Here is a 20225-nt window from a genome sequence, read left to right as displayed (position 1 = left end):
CGCAATTTTCCCGCCAGAGTGAACGCGGACTGAGCTGTGCATTGCAGGAGAGAGAGAAAGAGAGAAAGTTATTGAGGAATAATTATTCATATTTTCTGTAGTTTATTTTATCGGCCTTCCAAAACATTTACTGGTAAATAATGCCTTCGTCTCACGATTGGATAAACAAGCCATTGGGCGTTGTCGAAGCGATGTTTGGTAAGAAGACAAATGCCGTGGAAGAGTTGCTGCTAGCGAGACCATGCTGGTTCAGGAACTTAGCTACCTAGCTAGCTAGCCGGCGCTAGCCACAGTTAGCTAGCTAGTTACGAGTTTGAAAATAGCTGATTTCCAGATTAACAAACTGATGAGACTGGAATAATTTACTCATGTTAGCTAACATGGAACTGCTTTAAGTGTGGTGTATGTTTTCGGAGGTCATTCATATTTAGTTGAATTTCTATTATGTATTATAATAGTTAGTTGTTTCTTATGATTGGTCAATACACATGTTTACGTCTCCCGTTTATGGTGCTGTGACTTTCTGCTGATCAGCATGCATAATGCGGATGTGGTTTGTCTGTCGCTTCTGTTGTCCTGCAGCCCAGAGCAACTCTAACCCAGAATGGGAAGCAAAAGTGTTGGAATACTTCAAAGGGCAGCTGAAGGAAAAGGAATCTCATAGCTGGGTATGGACATTTAAAATGCCTCTGAAGAATGCTATTTATTCTCATTTGACTAACATTGGTCACTGTGAACTAGCAGCACACTAAACACTTAAATTAATATAGAATCCAGCACACCCTTTCTTTGTACATATTTTCTAAGTGTGTTTGTTTTCATTTCAGGTACCTTCGCTAAACGATGTGCCCTTGCACTACTTGAAGCCCAACAGCCTTGTGAAATTCCGTTGTTTGGTCCAAGACATGTTTGATCCAGAGTTCTACATGGGAGTGTATGAGACTGTGGACCCCTCAACCAAGGCCAATGTAAGACCTTAAACTCTTCCATTCATTTGCTTCAGTAGCTGCAGAATGCACTATATTACACAGACACCTGCTGTCAGTGTTATCTGTAGACACTTGCCTGCATAGGAATCTGCTAATGAGACTCTGAGAAATTATAGGATGTTCAAGGTGCATTTCACCTAGCCCTGTGAAAACAATCAGTTTTAGTTTTGTAGATAGTTCATAGTCTATGTACTTGTTGAAAGTGCAGTCAATTTACTGTAATTGGTGGAAGTATATGGTAAGTAGGAAAAAGCTTTTCCAATCTTGTTCTCTTCCTCCAGTCATTAGTTGTTGTCTGTCTGACATTTCTCAGGTGTTGAGATGTGGGAAGTACAAAGATGTCACAGAATGTGGGGTAAGCTCATCTCTCTAACATTGTCTACGTTCAGCAGCAGCCATAGTTTGAAAGATGCGTAGCTAATGTATTAGACCTTTGCATGGAAGTCAGGGCAGGTCATTTTGACACAGAGTAAGCAAGTGGTATCGACAATGTAGATTTAGTTTAAACCCAGGAGTGGTAGTGTTTTAAGATTCAAATTCACATGACTGCTCTTGATTACCTGTGTTCTTCAGGTGGATTTGAACTCCAGAAACACTGTGACTGCAGAGAGACAGACCTTCTATTGTGTCCCTATTCCAGGAGAGAGCCCTTGGGCTAAAGAGATATCCTTTCTTTCTGCTGTGATCTACAGTGCCTTTGGAAAGTATTCAGACCCCTTGACTTTTACCACATTTTGTTACGTTACAGCATTATTCTAAAATGGATTAAAACGTTAAAATCCCCAGCAATCTACACACAATACCCCATAATGACAAAGCAAAAACAGGTTTTTAGACATCTTTGCTAATTTATTTAAATAAATAAAAAGAAACAGAAATATCTGATTTACATAAGTATTCATACCCTTTGCTATGAGACTCAAAATTGAGCTCAGGCGCATCCTGTTTCCATTGATCGTCCTTGAGATGTTTCTTCAACTTGATTGGAATCCACCTGTGGTAAATTCAATTGATATGACTTGATTTGAAAGGTACACACCTGTCTATAGAAGGTCCCACAGTTGATGGTGCATGTCAGAGCAAAAACCAAGCCATGAGGTCGGATGAATTATCCGTAGAGCTCCAAGACAGGATTGTGTTGATGCACAGATCTGAAGAAGGGTACAAAACAAAAATCTGCAGCATTGAAGATCCCCAAGAACACAGTGGCCATCATTCTTAAATGGAAGAATTTTGGAGACACCAAAACTCTTCCAAGAGCTGGCCTCCTGAGCAATCAGGAGAGAAGGGACTTGTTCAGGGAGAAGACCAAGAACATGATGGTCACTCTGATAGAGCTCCAGAGTTCCTCTGTGGAGATGGGAGAACCTTACAGAAGGACAACCATTTCTGCAGCATTTCACCAATCAGGCCTTTATGGTAGAGTGGCCAGACGGAAGCCACTCCTCAGTTAAAGGAACATGACAGTCTGCTTGGAGTTTGCCAAAAGGCACTTGAAGTACTCTCAGACCATGAAAAACAAGATTCTCTGGTCTGATAAACCCAAGATTGAGCTCTTTGGCCTGAATGGCAAGCGTCACGTCTAAGAAACCTGGCACCATACCTACGGTGAAGCATGGTGGTGGCAGCATCATGCTGTGGGGATGTTTTTCAGCAGCAGGGACTGGGAGACTAGTCCGGATCGAGGGAAAGATGAACAGAGCAAAGTACAGAGAGATCCTTGATGAAAACCTGCTCCAGATCGCTCAGGACCTCAGACTGGGGTGAAGGTTCACCTTCCAACAGGACAATGACCCAAAGCACACAGCTAAGACAACAGACAACTTATGAGTGGCTTTGGGAAAAGTGTCTGAATCTCCTTGAGTGGCCCCACCAGAGCCTGGACTTGAACCCGATCAAACATCTCTGGAGAGACCTGAAAATAGCTGTGCAGCGACGCTCCCCATCACACCTGACAGAGCTAGAGAGGATCTGCAGAGAATAATTGGAGAAACTCCCCAAATACAGGTGTGCCAAGCCTGTAGCGTCATACCCAAGAAGACTGAAGGCTGTAATCGCTGCCAAAGGTGCTTCAACAAAGTACTGAGTAAAGGGTCTGAATACTTATGTTAATGTGATATTTCAGTTTTTTATTTTTAATACATTTGCAAAATTTCACACACCCTGTTTTTGTTTTGTCATTATGGGGTATTGTGTGTAGATTGATTGAGCGGGGGGGGGACAATTTAATCAATTTTAGAAAAAGACTACCTAACAAAATGTGGTAAAAGTCAAGGGGTCTGAATACTTTCCAAATAATACATTGTATATTCAACAAAGCATTTTAATTTGGCTGTCTGTCAAAAGAGTGGTTTATCCTCCTCTGACTTTTTGGTCCAAATTTGGCTTTGAGTCTATGAATATGATTATGCAGTACGCTCCGTGATTATCCATATTTTGTTGTTTGTTGAAATGAGTCAGAATTTTGCTCACACTTTGTGTAGGTGCAGTGGTTTGCCTAAATGCCTGTCTCAAGCTATGAAGTTGTTCTTAACTCTGCCACACAGCTATGGCTGTTCTAGTCAGGCAAGAGTTGTCCCATCCACCTCCTATGTCCCAAGCAGACAGAAGCGCAGTTACGAAGAGGACGACGACGACATGGACACACAACCCCAGAAGCAGAGAGAACCGCACACAGGTGGGTACACACCCCTTAAGGACTGCTTTACTTGGATGCATGTTTGAGTCATGTTCGTTAGGGCACACTGTAGCAAAACCTTTTCTTTTTAAACGACATGCATTCAGATAGTACCTCCCCGGTTTGGACTGTTTTTTTTCTTTAGTTTCATGCCTAGTGAACATGACCCTGGCTGGTTCAGCCAGGTTGAAGACTCAGTTTTAGCAGTACTACAGTGGTTCCTCATTTTTTAAAGTTGCATCATACCGCAGTATAGTATGCTGTGTTATGCTTCGGTGAGTCACAGTGCTTGCCATTAATGCTCATTTGAAACACCAGAGGGCATCTTTGAGCACGTCTGCTCCATCTAGTCTTTTTATCCTTCTTTTATTAACGAAAACACATGTTGATGAACAAATACTGTATGCTTTCCATTGGATACACAGTATATACGTCATGGCCTATTATACGGCAGTTTTGTTGGTTGGGCTTTGATTAATTTTCGTCGGGGCAAATCAGGTCTGTGATATTGATTAGAAATGTCAGACGTTCGTCTTGTCTGGTGAACTCTTGTCATCTTTTGGTCTGATCGTTTCATTCAAGCATTTTAGTTATAAGTAACAAAGGGAGCCTTGAATAATTAAACAACAAATGAACTGCATGTTGGCTGAAGAAATTGCCGTCACGAATGCATAGGACTGTTTTTAATCTTGCCTGTAGTATTGTTGTATTTGTTGTGTTCCAAATGGTCTGACTTTTTTTCAGTAATACATTTCCTTCTCTGCTGCCAATCGCCAGATATCTCAATTCTTATTAGCCAATGCCCATCACGTGATCGGGTCCTTCTCGCAGGCATTGCAGCTTCGAAGCAGGCTACAAGTGAAGACCGACTGATGCAACAGAGCGCGTAACGTAACAAAATGTGGGAAAATTCAAGGGGTCTGAATACTTTCCACAGTGCATTCGGAAAGTATTCAGACCCCTAGACTTTTTCCACATTTTGTTACAGCCTTGTTCTAAAATGGATGATTAAATCAATCTACACACAATACCCCATATTGGCAAAGCAAAAACGTGTTTTTAGACGTTTTTGCAAATTTATAAAACTATTCAAACCCTTTACTTAGTACTTTGTTGAAGCACCTTTGGCAGCTATTACAGCCTCGAGTCTTCTTGGGTATGACGCTACAAGCTTGGCACACCTGTATTTGGGGAGTTTCACACAATACCCCATAATGACAAAGCGAAAGCGTGTTTATAGAAATGTTTGCAAATTTATATATAAAAAAATATAACAAACCTTATTTACATAAGTATTCAGGCCCTTTGCTATGAGACTCAAAATTGAGCTCAGGTGCATCCTGTTTCCAATGATCATCCTTGAGCTGTTTCTACAACTTGATTGCAGTTGACAGTGCATGTCAGAGCAAAAACCAAGCCATGAGGTCGAAGGAGTTGTCCGTAGAGCTCCGAGACAGGATTGTGTCGAGGTACAGTTCTGGGGAAGGGTACCAAAAAATGTCTGCAGCATTGAAGGTCCCCAAGAACACGTGGGCCTCTCATTCTTAAATGGAGGAAGTTTGGAACCGTCAAAACTCTTCCTAGATCTGGCCGCCCAGCCAAACTGAGCAATCGGGGGAGAAGGGCCTTGGTCAGGGAGGTGAACAAGAACCCAATGGTCACTCTGACAGAGCTCCAGAGTTCCTCTGTGGAGGTGGGAGAACCTTTAAGAAGTACAACCATCTCTGCAGCACTCCATCCATTCCTTTATGGTAGAGTGGCCAGACGGAAGCCACTCTTCAGTAAAAGGCACATGACAGCCCGCTTGGAGTTTGCCAAAAGGCACCTAAAGGACTCTGACCATGAGAAACAAGATTCTCTGGTCTGATGAAACCAAGATTGAACTCTTTGGCCTGAATGCCAAGCGTCGCATCTGGAGGAAACCTGGCACCATCCCTACGGTGAAGCATGGTGGTGGCAGCATCATGCTGTGGGGATGTTTCTCAGCGGCAGCGACTGAAAGACTAGTCAGGATCAAGGCATAGATGAACGGTATAAAGTACAGAGAGATCCTTGATGAAAACCTGCTCAGGACCTCAGACTGGGGTGAAGGTTCACCTTCCCAAAAGGAAAACAACCCTAAGCACACAGCCAAGACAACGCAGGAGTGGCTTCGGGAAAGTGTCTGAATCTCCTTGTGGCCCAGCCAGAGCCTGGACTTGAACCCGATCGAACATTTCTGGCGAGACCTGAAAATAGCTGTGCAGCGACGCTCCCCATCCAACCTGACAGAGCTTGAGAGGATCTGCAGAGAAGAATGGGAGAAACACCCTAAATCCAGGTGTGCCAAGCTTGTAGTGTCATACCTAAGAAGAATTTAGGCTGTAATCGCTGCCAAAGATGCTTCAACAAAGTACTCAGTAAAGGGTCTGAATACTTATGTAAATGTGAAATGTCTGTTTTTATATTTTTCATACATTTACAAAAATGTTTGTTCTTTGTCCTCGTGGTATTGTGTGTAGATTAATACATTTTAGAATAAGGCTGTAACGTAACACCTGTTCTGCAGTTGAGGCATCGCCAGCTGTGAACTCAGCTGCATGCTCTTAATTATTGCCTGATATGTTGGTATTCATAACCTTATTTAACCAATTCTCCCCTAACCCGGATGACGCTGGGCCAATTGTGCGCCGCCAAATGGGTCTCCCGGTCGCTGCCGGCTGCGACACAGCCTGGGATCGAACCAGGATCTGTAGTGACGTAGCTTATGTTACTTAGACTACTGCAGCACTCGGGAGGTCCACAATTCTGATATTTTTGAGTGATGTGATTGGCAATGCACTGAATCATACAGCGTTATGCCGGTTGAAAGAGGAACTCTGATAATATTACCGTTTATATCAACATACTCGACACTCCCGTTCAACTCTAAATCGCTTTTGTGTGCGCTCTAAATTAATAACTTGAAGTAACATAAGTTAATTAAATATTTGAAAGGAAAATTTGATTATTTATTAGCCTAGTGGTTATTAGTATTTTCGGGCATATCGTGTGAATTAGGCCTCATGTAAAATCCTCGTCAAAAGCCCAAGAGATACTGTTGCGAATAGGTCGAGATTATTTATGGGTTGATCATATAAAAAATGTTCACCAACTCCAAAGCAATTGTCTGTCTGTGGCGCAGGAACCACTGATTCACTACCTTTTTTCTGAATCCACATGTCAAGTGTAATTGTGCCATTTTATTTTATTTACCCAAGTTCCCTCTCAACTCTGGGACCACCCACCAGCTGATTTTTTTTTTTTTGCGCGATTCAGGACTCTAGCGCAAGAGGAGAGAGAGACTCTCGGACAGAAAAATTCCCACCTCCATTCATTTTCAAAGGGTTAGTCTAATACAGTGGTTCTTAACCTTGTTGAAGGTACTGAACCCCACCAGTTTCATATGCGCATTCACCGAACCCTTCTTAATTGGAAAAATAAAATATGATTTTTTCAAATTCAAAACATAGGTATATATTTTACTGGTGCACAAAATGAACCGTGCATCAACATCAACACCGTGTGTTCAAAGAACAAAATCATCAAAACATGGTTTTCACACAAAAACAAAAACATAATAATGAATATTTACTGCAAATCAGTGTGACTTCTGCTGTTGCCTTTCAGAGACCAGTTCAGAAATGCGGCTTCACCTTGGCAAGTGCCACTCATGTCATTTTCGCAACAAAGTCTGTTCCTTTTCTTCGTTTTTATGTCCAGCATCCTCGAAAAGGATTGCACGCAAAGATATGTTGTAACAAACGGTATGAAAATCTCCAGAGCTTTCTTAGCAATAACAGGGTACGTCACCATTTGTTGACACCAAAACGTTGAAAGCGTTGTTGTTCTGAAGAGTTGCTGTTGAACCTGGCTCTGCTGAATTTCAATGATTTCATCGAGGTATTCATCATTGACATCTGTTGTCTCAACACTAAACGTGAACGGCTGTCTCACCCATGCTGGATATGACTCTCTTGTAGGGAAGTATCCGTCGAGAGACTTTGCAAGCTCATCTAAGTGCGTGGCAATTGCTTGCTTCAGTTCCGCGGGTACAGAAATGTCTCCGATTCCAGATACATCTTCGATCTTACTTACACAGTCGTCCAGCAGGGGAAAGTTTGCGAAGTTATCGTTCTCTGTTCGTCGTTTCCATAACGGTAGCTTTTTTTGAAAAGCCTTCAGGTTTTCCTCCGGTTCGATGATGTTGACTCCACCGCCCTGCATCTTTTGATTGAGATGATTGAGAGCTGCGAAGATATCAGCCATGTACGCTAAAATGAGAATGAACTCATAATTTTTGAAGCAATCTGCATGACAATGTTGGTGCTCTTGCAAAAACAGGGCTAATTCCTTAAGCACGGCAAAAACACGATTCAGCACCTGTCCCCAGGATAACCACCGAACGTTAGAATGGTACAGAAGTACCTCGAATTCAGAGCCCATTTCTTTACACAGCTCACTGAAGATGCGGTGCCTCAGAGCACTAGTTCGCACATAGTTCACGCATTCCACTACAATTTTTAATACTTCTGCCAGTTTTGGGGGCAAGGTTTTTGTTGCCAACTCATGCCTGTGCAGAATACAATGCGTAACAATGATGTGTGGTGCATCGGCTTTCACTAGCGCACCAAAACCAGACTTTCTTCCCAGCATGACTGGAGCTCCGTCCGAACAAACTGCAGAAACCATATCCCACGAAAGATTGTTGTCTTTGAAGAAGTCATCCACAAGTTTCTTCACATCGGCTGCCTTAGTTGTTGTTCAAAGAGGCTTACAAAATAAAAAATCTTCCTTTATCACGTCGTCTTTCACATAGCGCACGAATACAGCAAGCTGGCTTAGATTGGAAACGTCTGTGGTCTCGTCGAGTGGAAGGCTGAATTTTGCCGGGCTTGAAATCAGATCTGCAACTACTTGAGCCAAGATGTCTTTGCTCATGTCCTCTATTCTGTCGCTGATGGTGTCATTTGAAAGAGGAATTTGGGATAACTTAACTTCAGCCTCTTTTCCCAGTATGATATTCGCCATCTTCAACACAGCTAGTTTTATGAGTGTTTCACCAATGGTGTGTGGTTTGCCCTGCTTTGCGATCAGGTAAGCAACTTCGTACGATGCTGTGAGGATCGGTTTGTTGATGGGTACAAAGCCGAGAACAGGCAGAGTAGCCTTTTCATCGAATCTGGCTCTCTTCACCTTGAATTCAGCGAGCGTTGTGTTCTTGTATTTTCCATCTCCATGCAGCTTAAGGAAGTGTTCTCTTAGTTTTGCCGGTGCTAGACTAGAATTGCTCAACTTGGCATTGCAAATCATGCAGTTAGGACGCTGACTCCCATCACGTTCCGTTATACATGTGAATCCATATTGTACATATTCGTCCGACCACTTTCTTTTTTTGCTCGACATAGTAAGTATGAAGGGATTCAAATATTAAGAAAGAAATCACAAGACGTACCATCACGACAGTCACAAGTCGACTACTGAGTGCAACAAATTCCCTGCAGCACAGATAGGCCAAGCGATGTAGCGTGATCACCTGCAGCCAATGATGGCCAAGCGGGGCGTGTCATCACGAATCATATGAGTCGGATGTGTGTCTTGACCTCCGCCGAACCCCTGAGACTGACTCACCGAACCCCTGGGGTTCGATCGAACCCAGGTTAAGAACCACTGGTCTAATAGCTCGGCTAGGTGTGAAAAATCCTCCAATTTGTGCTACAGTTTAGGATACAGATCACCGACTGACCTATTTGTCAATGTGCCGCATTGTGGAAGAAAATATATATCGAGGTGTTGTTTCTGTTCAGCCAAATGTTGAATAGACATGCAGACAAATTAATTAATGCAGGAAAAGAGGAATTATAATCACATAAGCATTTAGGCTAAATCAATTTGTTATTTTGTTGGGTAACGGATTGTTAGGAGAATTAAGTTATCATGTTCTTTAACCAATTCAATTAAATGACTCAGTCTGCTATATCAGGATTTGTAGGATACTGATAGAAATAAAAACAAGACAGAGGCCCAGTCTACTATAGTCAAATGTTTATTTACGAGAACATTCTGCCTATCATTTCCTGTACATTGGTCTATATACCTCACATTTCGTCATAAATGTCCCTCTCAGAAACAATGACAATATAGTCCACAAGTCTTCCTGTCATACATTGTCTGCCACCTGTTATACAATCTACTACAAGCCCAAGGTCTCTCCCCTCCCTGGGTGGGGACAGAATGTCCTGTAAGGAACACAGTAGTAGAGCTTGTCTGTCGATAGCTCCTCTCCTCCTCATACATTGTCTCACAATTGCACCCTGCTTACATACTAAAAAGGAACAAAAAGTCCATGTCCTAATTCTGACTAAAACTACACACATCAGATTTATAGATGTATGATTCTAATACATTTCATAAAATCATACAATGACAGGGTAGTTAAAGTTCTACGTTAAATGTATACATCATTTAATCATTATTCATAAAAATCCCATAACACGGAAAGCCAACTTTTTTCTTGAGTATAATCATTCATTCAGAAGGTTAAACCCATCGGTCTTAGGTCGGCATTAAATTAGATTACCAGGTTCATTTTTCCTTAGGTTAAAATAATCCATGCCGCCTTGCAATGTTATGAAGTCTAAAAGTTATGGGCAGAGTTAGAAAGTTGGCTGTCGGAAGTATTACAATGGAAATTTACTTTTTAATCTGTCCGTCAGCATACTTCAAGACGTGGTATATGAAGGTGCATGCAGTGAGATTACCCGATGGGTTGGAGGATACTTTTCTTGTCAATCATCTTGAAGAAGAACTTTTTTTATACTTAACTGGAAATCAACCAATATTCCATTAACACGACGGAAAGGTCAAATGCTTTATTATCTAAATGTTGAAAGTGCGTGGGCAACGGAGAGAAACTAAATGGTGCCGTTTGAGGCCATGTGGTGGAGAGTCATGCTGAAGATGGGGGTGTGAGCATGTGGAGCTGAGCGGGTGTGATGTTGTCGTTTGTGTGTTTTTGTAATGTAAAAAAAAAAAAAAAAGGAAAATTACAGCTCCCAACACGAATCTGATTATGAATAGGATTTATTTGATTTCTTTCGTTTACATTCTTCATTGTAACCATAATGTCACAAATAATTGAGCAGATTAACCTAGTCTAATAAAACTATTTTCTTTTTACCATCAGAAAGAATGTCTTATTTTGAGCCAGAGCCACAAATGAGTGAGTCACTGAGCTTTATGCTGGCAAATATAGCTTTATGCCCCAAAATAGCCTACTAAATAGGCCAAGCTTAAACAAATACATTCAATTGTCTAAATAAACAAGTACGTTTTAATAAATAAAACAAATTAAATTGCTCAGCTCTTGACAATACGGGCAACCTTTTTCCGTCCGTATCCTCGCAGGACTCCTTCAGTTTCTTCTTCACATCAGCAAAGAAGGACTCCATGTTTCAGAAACTCCCTTCGTCAAGAGGGGCTATCGGTATTTCCATAATGTGGTAAATAAAGCCAGTTTGTGATCTTAGATTTCTTTCTGTGTTTTTCGAGGGAGAAAAACCAGAAGCATAATCGGTGTTCTTAACTCCCCCTTGTGGTAGTGTGGCGCAATGATGGAATGACGCAATTTACCACTATCTGCCACAGTGTCGCGGCATAAACTCTCAACTTTTTCATTGAGAAACCACTGTACTAACCGTTCTCTCTTCTATTTACAGAGCCCCATGGCAACGGGGACTCCAAGCGGCAGGAGACCGAAGCCCCCTCCAGCCGGACAACTGCCCCCTCAGACTGTTCCTCCCATCTGGACCTCAACTTCCCCCTGCCGGGGGAGAGGGGGCCAGCCTGTCTAGTGAAGGTAAAACAAACAAAATCATCCTGGGTGATTTTCAGGCCCGGCCTGTCCAGTGGTTGATTTTATATTATATTTTGCCTAAGTTCTGTAACCAAGCTGTTTCAAGGGACTAGCCCCATTTGTGTGTCAGAATAGTCAAGTGATCCCAAAGATCCCATTGACTCTGACTCACCAGCTGCTCTGTCGACAGGTCTACGAGGGGTTGGACAGCTTCAAACTGAACGACACACTGGAGATCTACGGGATTCTCTCCGTCAACCCAGTCCTGACTGTGCTGGGCGAAGAAAAGTAAGGCGCTTGAGTTTGTTTTTAAATGAGGTCTGTTTCGTTCTAGTTGCGTTTTGTGCGTCCATATTGCTCACCGCATTGTGTATCCACACAGAGACCCCTCGTCGTTGCTGCTAAACCCCGCCGAAAGTATGGAGACTCCAGAGGAACAGAGAGCTCATGACCCCCCTGCTTCACTTGTGCCCCGTCTCCACATGCTGTACGCACGCCCCCTGCAACACAACAACCCTCTTCTGCCCTCTGCTCCCACAGAGGACCAAAGCGCCTGTAAGACTAGGACACATCACAATATACATTTACTTGTATTCACTGAGGGCGGTGCAATTCTCCCACTGAAGTCAATGAATGATTTATGCCGGAAAAATCAGAGTTTGGACCTGATTTTGTATGCTTTTTTTTTTCTCAAATCAAATTATAGGGTTCCTTAACTGTTATGTGGAGTGTCTGTTTTAAAATTTTGTGTGTCACCTTCTCAGTTGTATCCTCTTTCCTGGTTGAGATGGCATCTGTGAGGGCAGATCTGCTCGCTTACCTCACTCACGTTCTTCTGGGAGACGGACTGGCTGCCGAGTACCTCTTACTGCACCTCATCTCTAACGTGTGCGTGTGCACTCCATACACAAAGAGATGGTTTTCCCCAAAACCCAGCGTGAGCTTAGTCCCGGCTTAAAACATTTCATGGACGTTCTCCATTTGAGAATGATTTTTAATCCAGGACTAGGCTTAATCTGGGTCCGGGAAACCGCGCCAAGAGATATATGATGTATATTTTCTTTCTCTATCTGTAGTGCCATAGTAAGTACCACCGCTACTCTTTATTGTAACAAGCTCCAAGGTGGTTCCCGATAGTGATTGTGTGGGTCTCTGTCATCACAGGTATACCAGACGGGATGTCCTGCCTTTGGGTAAATTCACCCTGAATCTGAGTGGCTGCCCGCTCAACTCCTACACAGAGCGACTCTATCAGATCATCCAACAGCTGGTGCCTTGTGTGAGTTAATATTCTTTATCGTGGCCCATATTAAATCGACTGGTTTGACTGTTGTTTGAGATTCTGAATTGAGCTTTCGCAGCACGTTTGGGTGCCACTAGTAATTGAGATTGAAAATTGAATCGAACACTGACATGCAACTCCAGCCAGAAGTATGACAGTAGAGTTTCTTCATTGCCATGACTAAATTAATTTATCCTTCCACGTAAGGTAAGTATTAGATTAGAGTCTGGCAATACTGAAAGAAGGCATACTTTGTAGATCTCTAGGATGACAATTAGGGATCCATGGGCGTGAGGGTTGTTCCAAATCTGAGGGGAGTGGCTTTGGAGTTTGACAGTTTGAATGTGTACATATCCCATAGAGAAATGTGCTTGCAAACATACACTACCGTTCAAAAGTTTGGGGTCACGTAGAAATGTCCTTTGTCCATTTTAAAATAACATCAAATTGATCAGAAATAAAGTGTAGACATTGTTAATGCTGTAAATGCCTATTGTAGCTGGAAACGGCAGATTTAAAAAATAAAAATAATTTTTTTTTTTAATGGAATATCTACATAGGTGTACAGAGGCCCATTATCAGCAACCATCACTCCTGTGTTCCAATGGAACGTTGTGTTAACTAATCCCAGGTTTTTCATTTTAAAAGGCTAATTGATCATTAGAAAACCCTTTTGCAATTATGTTAGCACAGCTGAAAACTGTTGTCCTGATTTTAAAGAAGCAATAAAACTGGCATAAACTGTTCATTGGGAGCTTCATGAAATGGGTTTCCATGGCCGAGCAGCCGCACACAAGCCTAAGATCACCATGCGCAATGCCATGCATCGGCTGGAGGGGTGTAAAGCTCGCCGCCATTGGACTCTGGAGCGGTAGAAACGCGTTCTCTGGAGTGATAAATCTCGCTTCACCGTCTGGCAGTCCGGTGGCTGAATCTGGGTTTGGAGGATGCCAGGAGAACGCTACCTGCTCCAATGCATATTGCCAACTGTAAAGTTTGGTGGATGAGGAATAATGGTCTGGGGCTGTTTTTCATTGTTCGGGCAAGGCCCATTAGTTCCAGTGAAGAGAGATCTTAACGCTACAGCGTACAATGACATTCTAGACGATTCTGTGCTTCCAACTTTCTGGCAACAGTTTGGTGAAGGCCCTTTACTGTTTCAGCATGACAATGCCCCCATGTACAAAGCGAGGTCCATACAGAAGTGGTTTGTTGAGATAGGTGTGGAAAAACTTGACTGGCCTGCACACAGCCCAGACCTCAACTCCATCAGACACCTTTGGGATGAATTGGACCGTCGACTGCGAGCCAGGCCTAATCGCTCAACATCAGTGCCCGACCTCACTAATGCTCTTGTGGCTGAATGGATGCAAGTCCCCGCAGCAATGTTCCAACATCTAGTGGAAAGCCTCCCCAGAAGAGTGGAGGCTGTTATAGCAGCAAAGAGGAGACCAACTCCATATTAATCCCTGTGATTTTGGAATGAGATGTTCGACGAACAGGTGTCCACATACTGTTGGTCATGTAGTGTACATTGCATGAATAGAATGTGTCACACAACATACATTACAAGACTTGAACCGACAGTTTATCAATGTACGTTAAAGTAACTTTGGTTACTGTTTTTCTTCTCCCCGGTAGTCATACCGTCTCAGTATGAGCCTCCACACAATGAACAGCATACGCCTGGTGCCTAAGAAGGACTACGTGGCCAACCGGCTGGTGAGTGGAGCCTTGCAGCTGGCCAGGAACACCTCCCTCTTCCTTGATGAGACGCAGCTGGAGCAGGGTCAACTGGACAGCTCAGGTAAGAGGACGGGGCACTGTGAACTACGGGCCGCATTGGGCAGCAACTAGGGCTTTGGCCCTGAGCCACTAGGACAAGAAACTGAGGCCCTGCCCAGAAACAACTTTTAAGCTCGGACACTTGTGTAGATCTGAGAGGATTTGATAGGTGTTCATAATGTGGCGATTGCTCCACCTTGCCCTCTGATAGGCTAGGTGGAATTTCCCACATTGCTTGTACCTGCTGTATCCTCTCAGATCTCCACAGGTGGGGATAGGTGGTAGGGACAAGGGGTTGTTCCTGGGCAGCGCGAAAGAACTATGGCGACTGGGAACACATTTTAAGACGAGCGTGCAGCAGGTATCGGAGTGCCTCCTAGCTTTTGTGTGCGAAGTCCGTGGGGTATATTAGTGAATTCATTTGGTTTACCAATTGCGGTAGTGCAATGGTCATGTAATCCGTTGAATAAGCTATGTGCCGTGGCGAGATGTCCATAGATATCCGTGTGTGCCGTAGGTGTGCGGAACATCACTGCCCTGGGGAACCTGATCTCTTGGCAGAAGGTTGATTATGACTTCAACTACCACCAGATGGAATTCCCCTGCAATATTAACGTGCTCGTCACATCAGAGGGCCGATCGCTGCTGCCGGTGAGTACAACAACAAAAAAGAGGGTCTGAGGAGGCAAGGCCCACACACCAGAGGGCGTAAGAGGGGCCCGTGTGTGTGTGTGTGTGTGTGTCGGCGTGCGTGCAGGGGTTAGGTTTCAGCCAGGATGTCAGGAGACTGACACGTGTCCAATGCCATGGGTTTGTTTCCAACCAGCGCCATCATGCTGCCCCCTCTCGCTGCCCATTGGTCACCCCAGCCCCCTAGCAGCGCCGTGGGTCTGGCTTTAGAACTTGGCCTCGCTGTGTTGCAAACGGCCAAAGGAATGCGCCGTGTGCTATTTCTGTGTGTTGGTCGAATGGAGTTGCTATGGCTGCAGCTGTGCCACCGGGACAATCCTGGTCAGAGGCGTCGGGATAGGGCCGTCTTATCAGGCCACAGTGACGGGCAGGGTGAATGTGTCATAAGCAACTGTGGGAGCAGATGGTCACAAGTTCATCTTCCTGTCCATGATGAGTACGTGTTGTGAATGTGAAATGAGCTGCTGAAGTTTTATATACACACCAACTCGGTTTAAGTGAACCAGTGCTTACCAGCACCAGAGGTTTGAAATCAAGCCCTCGACATGGGGACTTCCTGCAAATACCTCGTCAACATATTTGCCACACTCCCATTGACTGGATGGTCTGAATCTTTCTCCTGCTGTTACAGGAAATAACCCCCCCCCCCCCCCCCCCCCCCCGGATGTGTTTATCATAGAATCTCTGCTCCCATTCCACAGTCGGACTGCCAGGTGCCCCTACAGCCCCAGGTGAGCCCACCCAACATGGAGGAGTATCTCACTACCATCCACATGGCACAGTTCACGTCACAGATTAACAAGTTCCGCGTGTACCTGAGTCTGGCCCGTACCCTCGACTACAGCATCTCTGATGAGGTCACCAAGGTGAATGCTACTTTAGATTATTTTTTCTGATATCCTAACCTTTTGTTATGAACCCAGCTTCTGTGCTGAAAGCAACATTGAATAGTTAAAGCTCAGTCGAGGTGTTTTGTTTAATGTCGGGGTAAGGTATCCGGTTTCCAAGACCTGTGGTTACTCTGACCACTCCCTCTATTTTCTTCAGAAATGAGCCTATTTGTTTCTTATTTTTGTTCAATCTTATTCAGTTGCCTTGTTACTGTTTTCCACAGGCAGTTGAGGATGACTTTGTTGACATGCGCAAAGATGACCCCCAGAGCGTCACCGCAGAGGACCTGCATAGGATGCTTGTTGTCGCAAGGTACGTGGAAGTTATTCAGCCATACTTGTCCTGGCGTCTTAATTCGGCATAACATGCTCAAGTTAAGCAATCGTTTTCTGTAGCTAAGTCGGCATAACGTTTGTCCCCAGGTTGCTCTCCTTAAGTTTGGGACAGACCACCCTTTCCCGGGATGGATGGATGAGAGCCAAGCACATAGACATGCTTCGCAGGAGCAGGACCGAACAACAGAAGAGTCTCAATGGCAACGAGCCTTAATCACAAACACCCATCCGGTGTGGAAATAAAAAAATATGTTATGTGGAACAAACATTTTTCATTTTGATACCAGAAGAGCAATTTTTTTGTTGTTGAAAAGTTCAACTTAATAAAACTTATGTACAAAAGTTTTTGTTCTTTTTGCATAGCACTGGGTTTGTATTTTGCTTTTTTGCTTCAGTGTTGGGAGATCAGGTTAAGCTTTTTATCAGTTGTCATATTTGCAATTTCTTGATAAGAACATTTTAAAATCCTGGCAAAAAAAAAATCCATGACTAATTGTACTGTGGGATGTTTTCAGTGCTTTGTATGTTACTGCCTTGAACTCCATTGAAGTACTGTTTACGTTTGGGATTCAATCCAGGTAAATTTGAACTAATGCAGAATATGCTACGCCAATGTTGACTTTTCTCCCCTTACTCTAGACCAAATGTTGTAGTTTTTAGATGAACATGTTGGATCTGGTACTGAAAGTATATGTAAATAGGGCATTTTGAGACCATATTTTATTCTCCCCATCTTGTCCCTGAAAGTTCTCAGGAGTCAATACAATGATCATGATTTGCTGAATGACCTTCCCCAAAATGTAATTCTTGCTTTATGGGATGAGTTTGTGAATGATTGTTTGGACTCATTAAAATATGGATAGCTTGCCATTTGTTATTTTCGGCTAATTATTTTAAGGGACACTCTGGATTCGGACCCAAATGCATATATACAATACCAGTCAAAAGTTTGGACACACCTACTGTACTCAAGGGTTTTTCTTTTTAAAACTATTTTCTACATTGTAGAATAATAGTGAAGACATCAAAACAACACACATGGAATTATGTAACCAAAAAAGTGTCAAACAAATCTAAATATGAGATTCTTCAAAGGAGACACCCTTTGTCTTAACAGCTTTGCACACTTGTCATTCTCTCAACCAGCTTCGAGGTAGTCACCTGGAATGCGGAAAATTAAGAACTTTGAATGTTTCAAGTGCAGTTGCAAAAAAAGTGCTGTGATTAAACTGTCTCATGAGGACCGCCACAGGAAAGGAAAACCCATAGTTACCTCTGATGCAGAGGATAAGTTCATTAGAGTTACCAGCTACAGAAATTGCAGCCCAAATAAATGTTAACGGACTCACCTCAACATCAACTGTTCAGAGGAGACTGTAAATCGGGACTTCATGGTCAAATTGCCACCAAGAAACCACCACTACTAAAGGACACCAATAAGAGACTTGTTTGGGCCAAGAAATACAAGCAATAGACATTAGACCGGTAGAAATCTGTCTTTAGGTTCTAACCGCCATGTCTGTGAGACGCAGTGTAGGTGAACGGATGATCTCCGCATGTGGTTCCCACCCTGAAGCATGGAGGAGGTGGTGTGGGGGTGCTTTGCTGGTGACACTGACTTATTTAGAATTCAAGGCACACTTAACGAGCATGGTTACCACAGCATCCCATCTGGTTTGCGCTTAGTGGGACTATCATTTGTTTTTCAACAGGACAATGACCCAACACACCTCCAGGCCGTGTAAGAGCTATTTGACCAAGGAGAGTGATGTAGTGCTGCATCAGATGACCTGGCCTTTACAATCACCCGGCCTCAACCCAATTGGGATGAGAGTGAAGGAAAAGCAGCCAACAAGTGCTCAGCATATGTGGGAACTCCTTCAAGACTGTTGGGAAATTATTCCAGGTGAAGCTGGTTGAGAAAATGCCAAGAGTGTGCAAAGCGATCATCAAGGCAAAAGGTGGCTACTTTGAAGAATCCCAAATATATTTTTTATTTGTGTAACACTTTTTTGGTTACTACAATGTAGAAAATAGTCAAAGAAAAACCCTTGAATGAGTAGGTGTGTCCAAACTTTTGACTGGTACTGTAATACGACAGTTGGGTGAACATTTTCACGCTTCAACTCATGAAACAGATTCAGAACAGTTGGACATGTAAAATAGTTAATACCTTCAATTTAATGAAATTATTCAAGACAGTGTAGCTACAGTATATTTTTCATAAACAGGAAAAATGACTTGCAACAGTAGAAATATGAATAAATAGGATATTTTAATATTCAATAAATGAGTACAACATGAAAACATGACAAGTCAGTTTAAAGAGATGGAAGTACAACCACAGACATGGGACAATGCAGGAAAATGTACTTAGATGCTGTGCAATTGTGTTGCGTCATCACTCACAAATGTAACTACATTTTCTATGGGCAGGATTAGGGTTGCAAACCTAGGCAGGATCCTTACTGGAGCATGTCTGGTATAAGTCAGTGTTTCCCAACCCTGGTCCTCGAGTACCCCCAACAGTACACATTTTTATTGTAACCCTGGACAAGCACACCTGATTCAACATGTCAACTAATCATCAAGCCCTCAATGAGTTGAATGAGGGGTGTTTGTCAAGGGCTACAACGAAACTTTACTGTTGGGGGTACTCGAGGACCAGGTTTGGGAAACACTGGTAAGTGAAGTTTAGCACTATTCTGTACGTAGATCCAAGACTCTCAGTTTAGTACGATATGTTACATTTGGTATGGTTACATAAGACAGATGGTTACTTAAGGCAAAAAACAGGGAGGTTGGTGGGTAGATGGGTGGGCGTATAACGCCAACATCTAGCAACCCAAAAGTTGCGAGCTCAAATCTCATCACAGACAACTTTAACATTGTAGCTAATTAGCAACTACTTGCTACTTTGCATGTTAGTTAACCCTTCCGCTAACCCTTTTAGCTAACCCTTTAACCTAACTCCTAAACTTAACCCCTAGACTATCGGTCCCGTGTGGCTCAGTTGGTAGAGCATGGCGCTTGCAACGCCAGGGTTGTGGGTTCAATTCCCACGGGGGGACCAGGGTTCAATTCCCACGGGGGGACCAGGATGAATATGTATGAACTTTCCAATTTGTAAGTCGCTCTGGATAAGAGCGTCTGCTAAATGACTTAAATGTAAATGACTAGCCAAAAAATACCCAATTCCAACACTAAAACCCCATCTCAAAGGAATGTTTACACTTTAAAGAAACTTAATTTTTACAGTAGGTCCGAGTTGCTCCAGTCCAGTATATGCATTCCTAAATACAATAAAAGCACAAATTCAACCCTTAGCCCTGCTTAAAGCCGTATTACATACCTATTGCATTGCAGCTATCATATTAAAGCTTTGGCAGTGCAAGACAATATCAGCAGGTCTGGTGACTGAGGAGTCAGCACCCACAATTCCCAGGACAGACAACAGTCTCACTATATTAGGTTACACAGAAACATGTACAAACCATCCCAGACTCTGGGATACAGCGGGTGAGCAAGCTACACCACTGAATGCTGTGAAGAACAGATGAAATGACAGATTAGTACAGAAACACAAATGTTCTAAGGAGACAGTGACCATTTATCTTGGGATATTCCTGCCTGAGGAAGAACAGAAGACACTCCTAGTAGAAGCTACCACACCCAGGGGAGTTTAATAAAGAGGTTGAAATGA

General features: G+C 43.2%; 1 protein-coding gene across 1 annotated transcript; it reads left to right on the top strand.

Annotated features, from left to right (window-relative positions):
* LOC120017517 (minichromosome maintenance complex binding protein) lies at nt 1-17392 on the top strand. The gene is made up of 16 exons (XM_038960323.1): nt 1-198; nt 583-668; nt 828-968; nt 1303-1344; nt 1563-1652; nt 3534-3666; nt 11403-11542; nt 11730-11827; nt 11922-12094; nt 12304-12427; nt 12704-12818; nt 14463-14628; nt 15124-15257; nt 15998-16162; nt 16411-16499; nt 16610-17392. The coding sequence occupies exons 1-16, from the start codon at nt 141-143 to the stop codon at nt 16734-16736; spliced, it is 1881 nt and encodes a 626-aa protein (XP_038816251.1). The 5' UTR covers nt 1-140; the 3' UTR covers nt 16737-17392.
* Nucleotides 17393-20225: the final 2833 nt, after the last annotated feature.

The sequence above is a fragment of the Salvelinus namaycush genome, chromosome 22 (assembly GCF_016432855.1).
Source record: "Salvelinus namaycush isolate Seneca chromosome 22, SaNama_1.0, whole genome shotgun sequence".
NCBI classification, from domain to species: domain Eukaryota; kingdom Metazoa; phylum Chordata; class Actinopteri; order Salmoniformes; family Salmonidae; genus Salvelinus; species Salvelinus namaycush.
Note: the sequence above shows the minus strand (reverse complement) of the source record. Positions and strands in the feature narration are given on the sequence as shown.

Excerpts from the sequence above, each read along its gene's own strand:
- LOC120017517 (XM_038960323.1), top strand. The coding sequence starts at position 141 with ATGCCTTCGTCTCACGATTGGATAAACAAGCCATTGGGCGTTGTCGAA. Across the intron at positions 969-1,302 it reads ACCCCTCAACCAAGGCCAAT|GTGTTGAGATGTGGGAAGTA; the intron begins GTAAGACCTTAA and ends GACATTTCTCAG. Across the intron at positions 12,095-12,303 it reads CACAGAGGACCAAAGCGCCT|TTGTATCCTCTTTCCTGGTT; the intron begins GTAAGACTAGGA and ends TCACCTTCTCAG.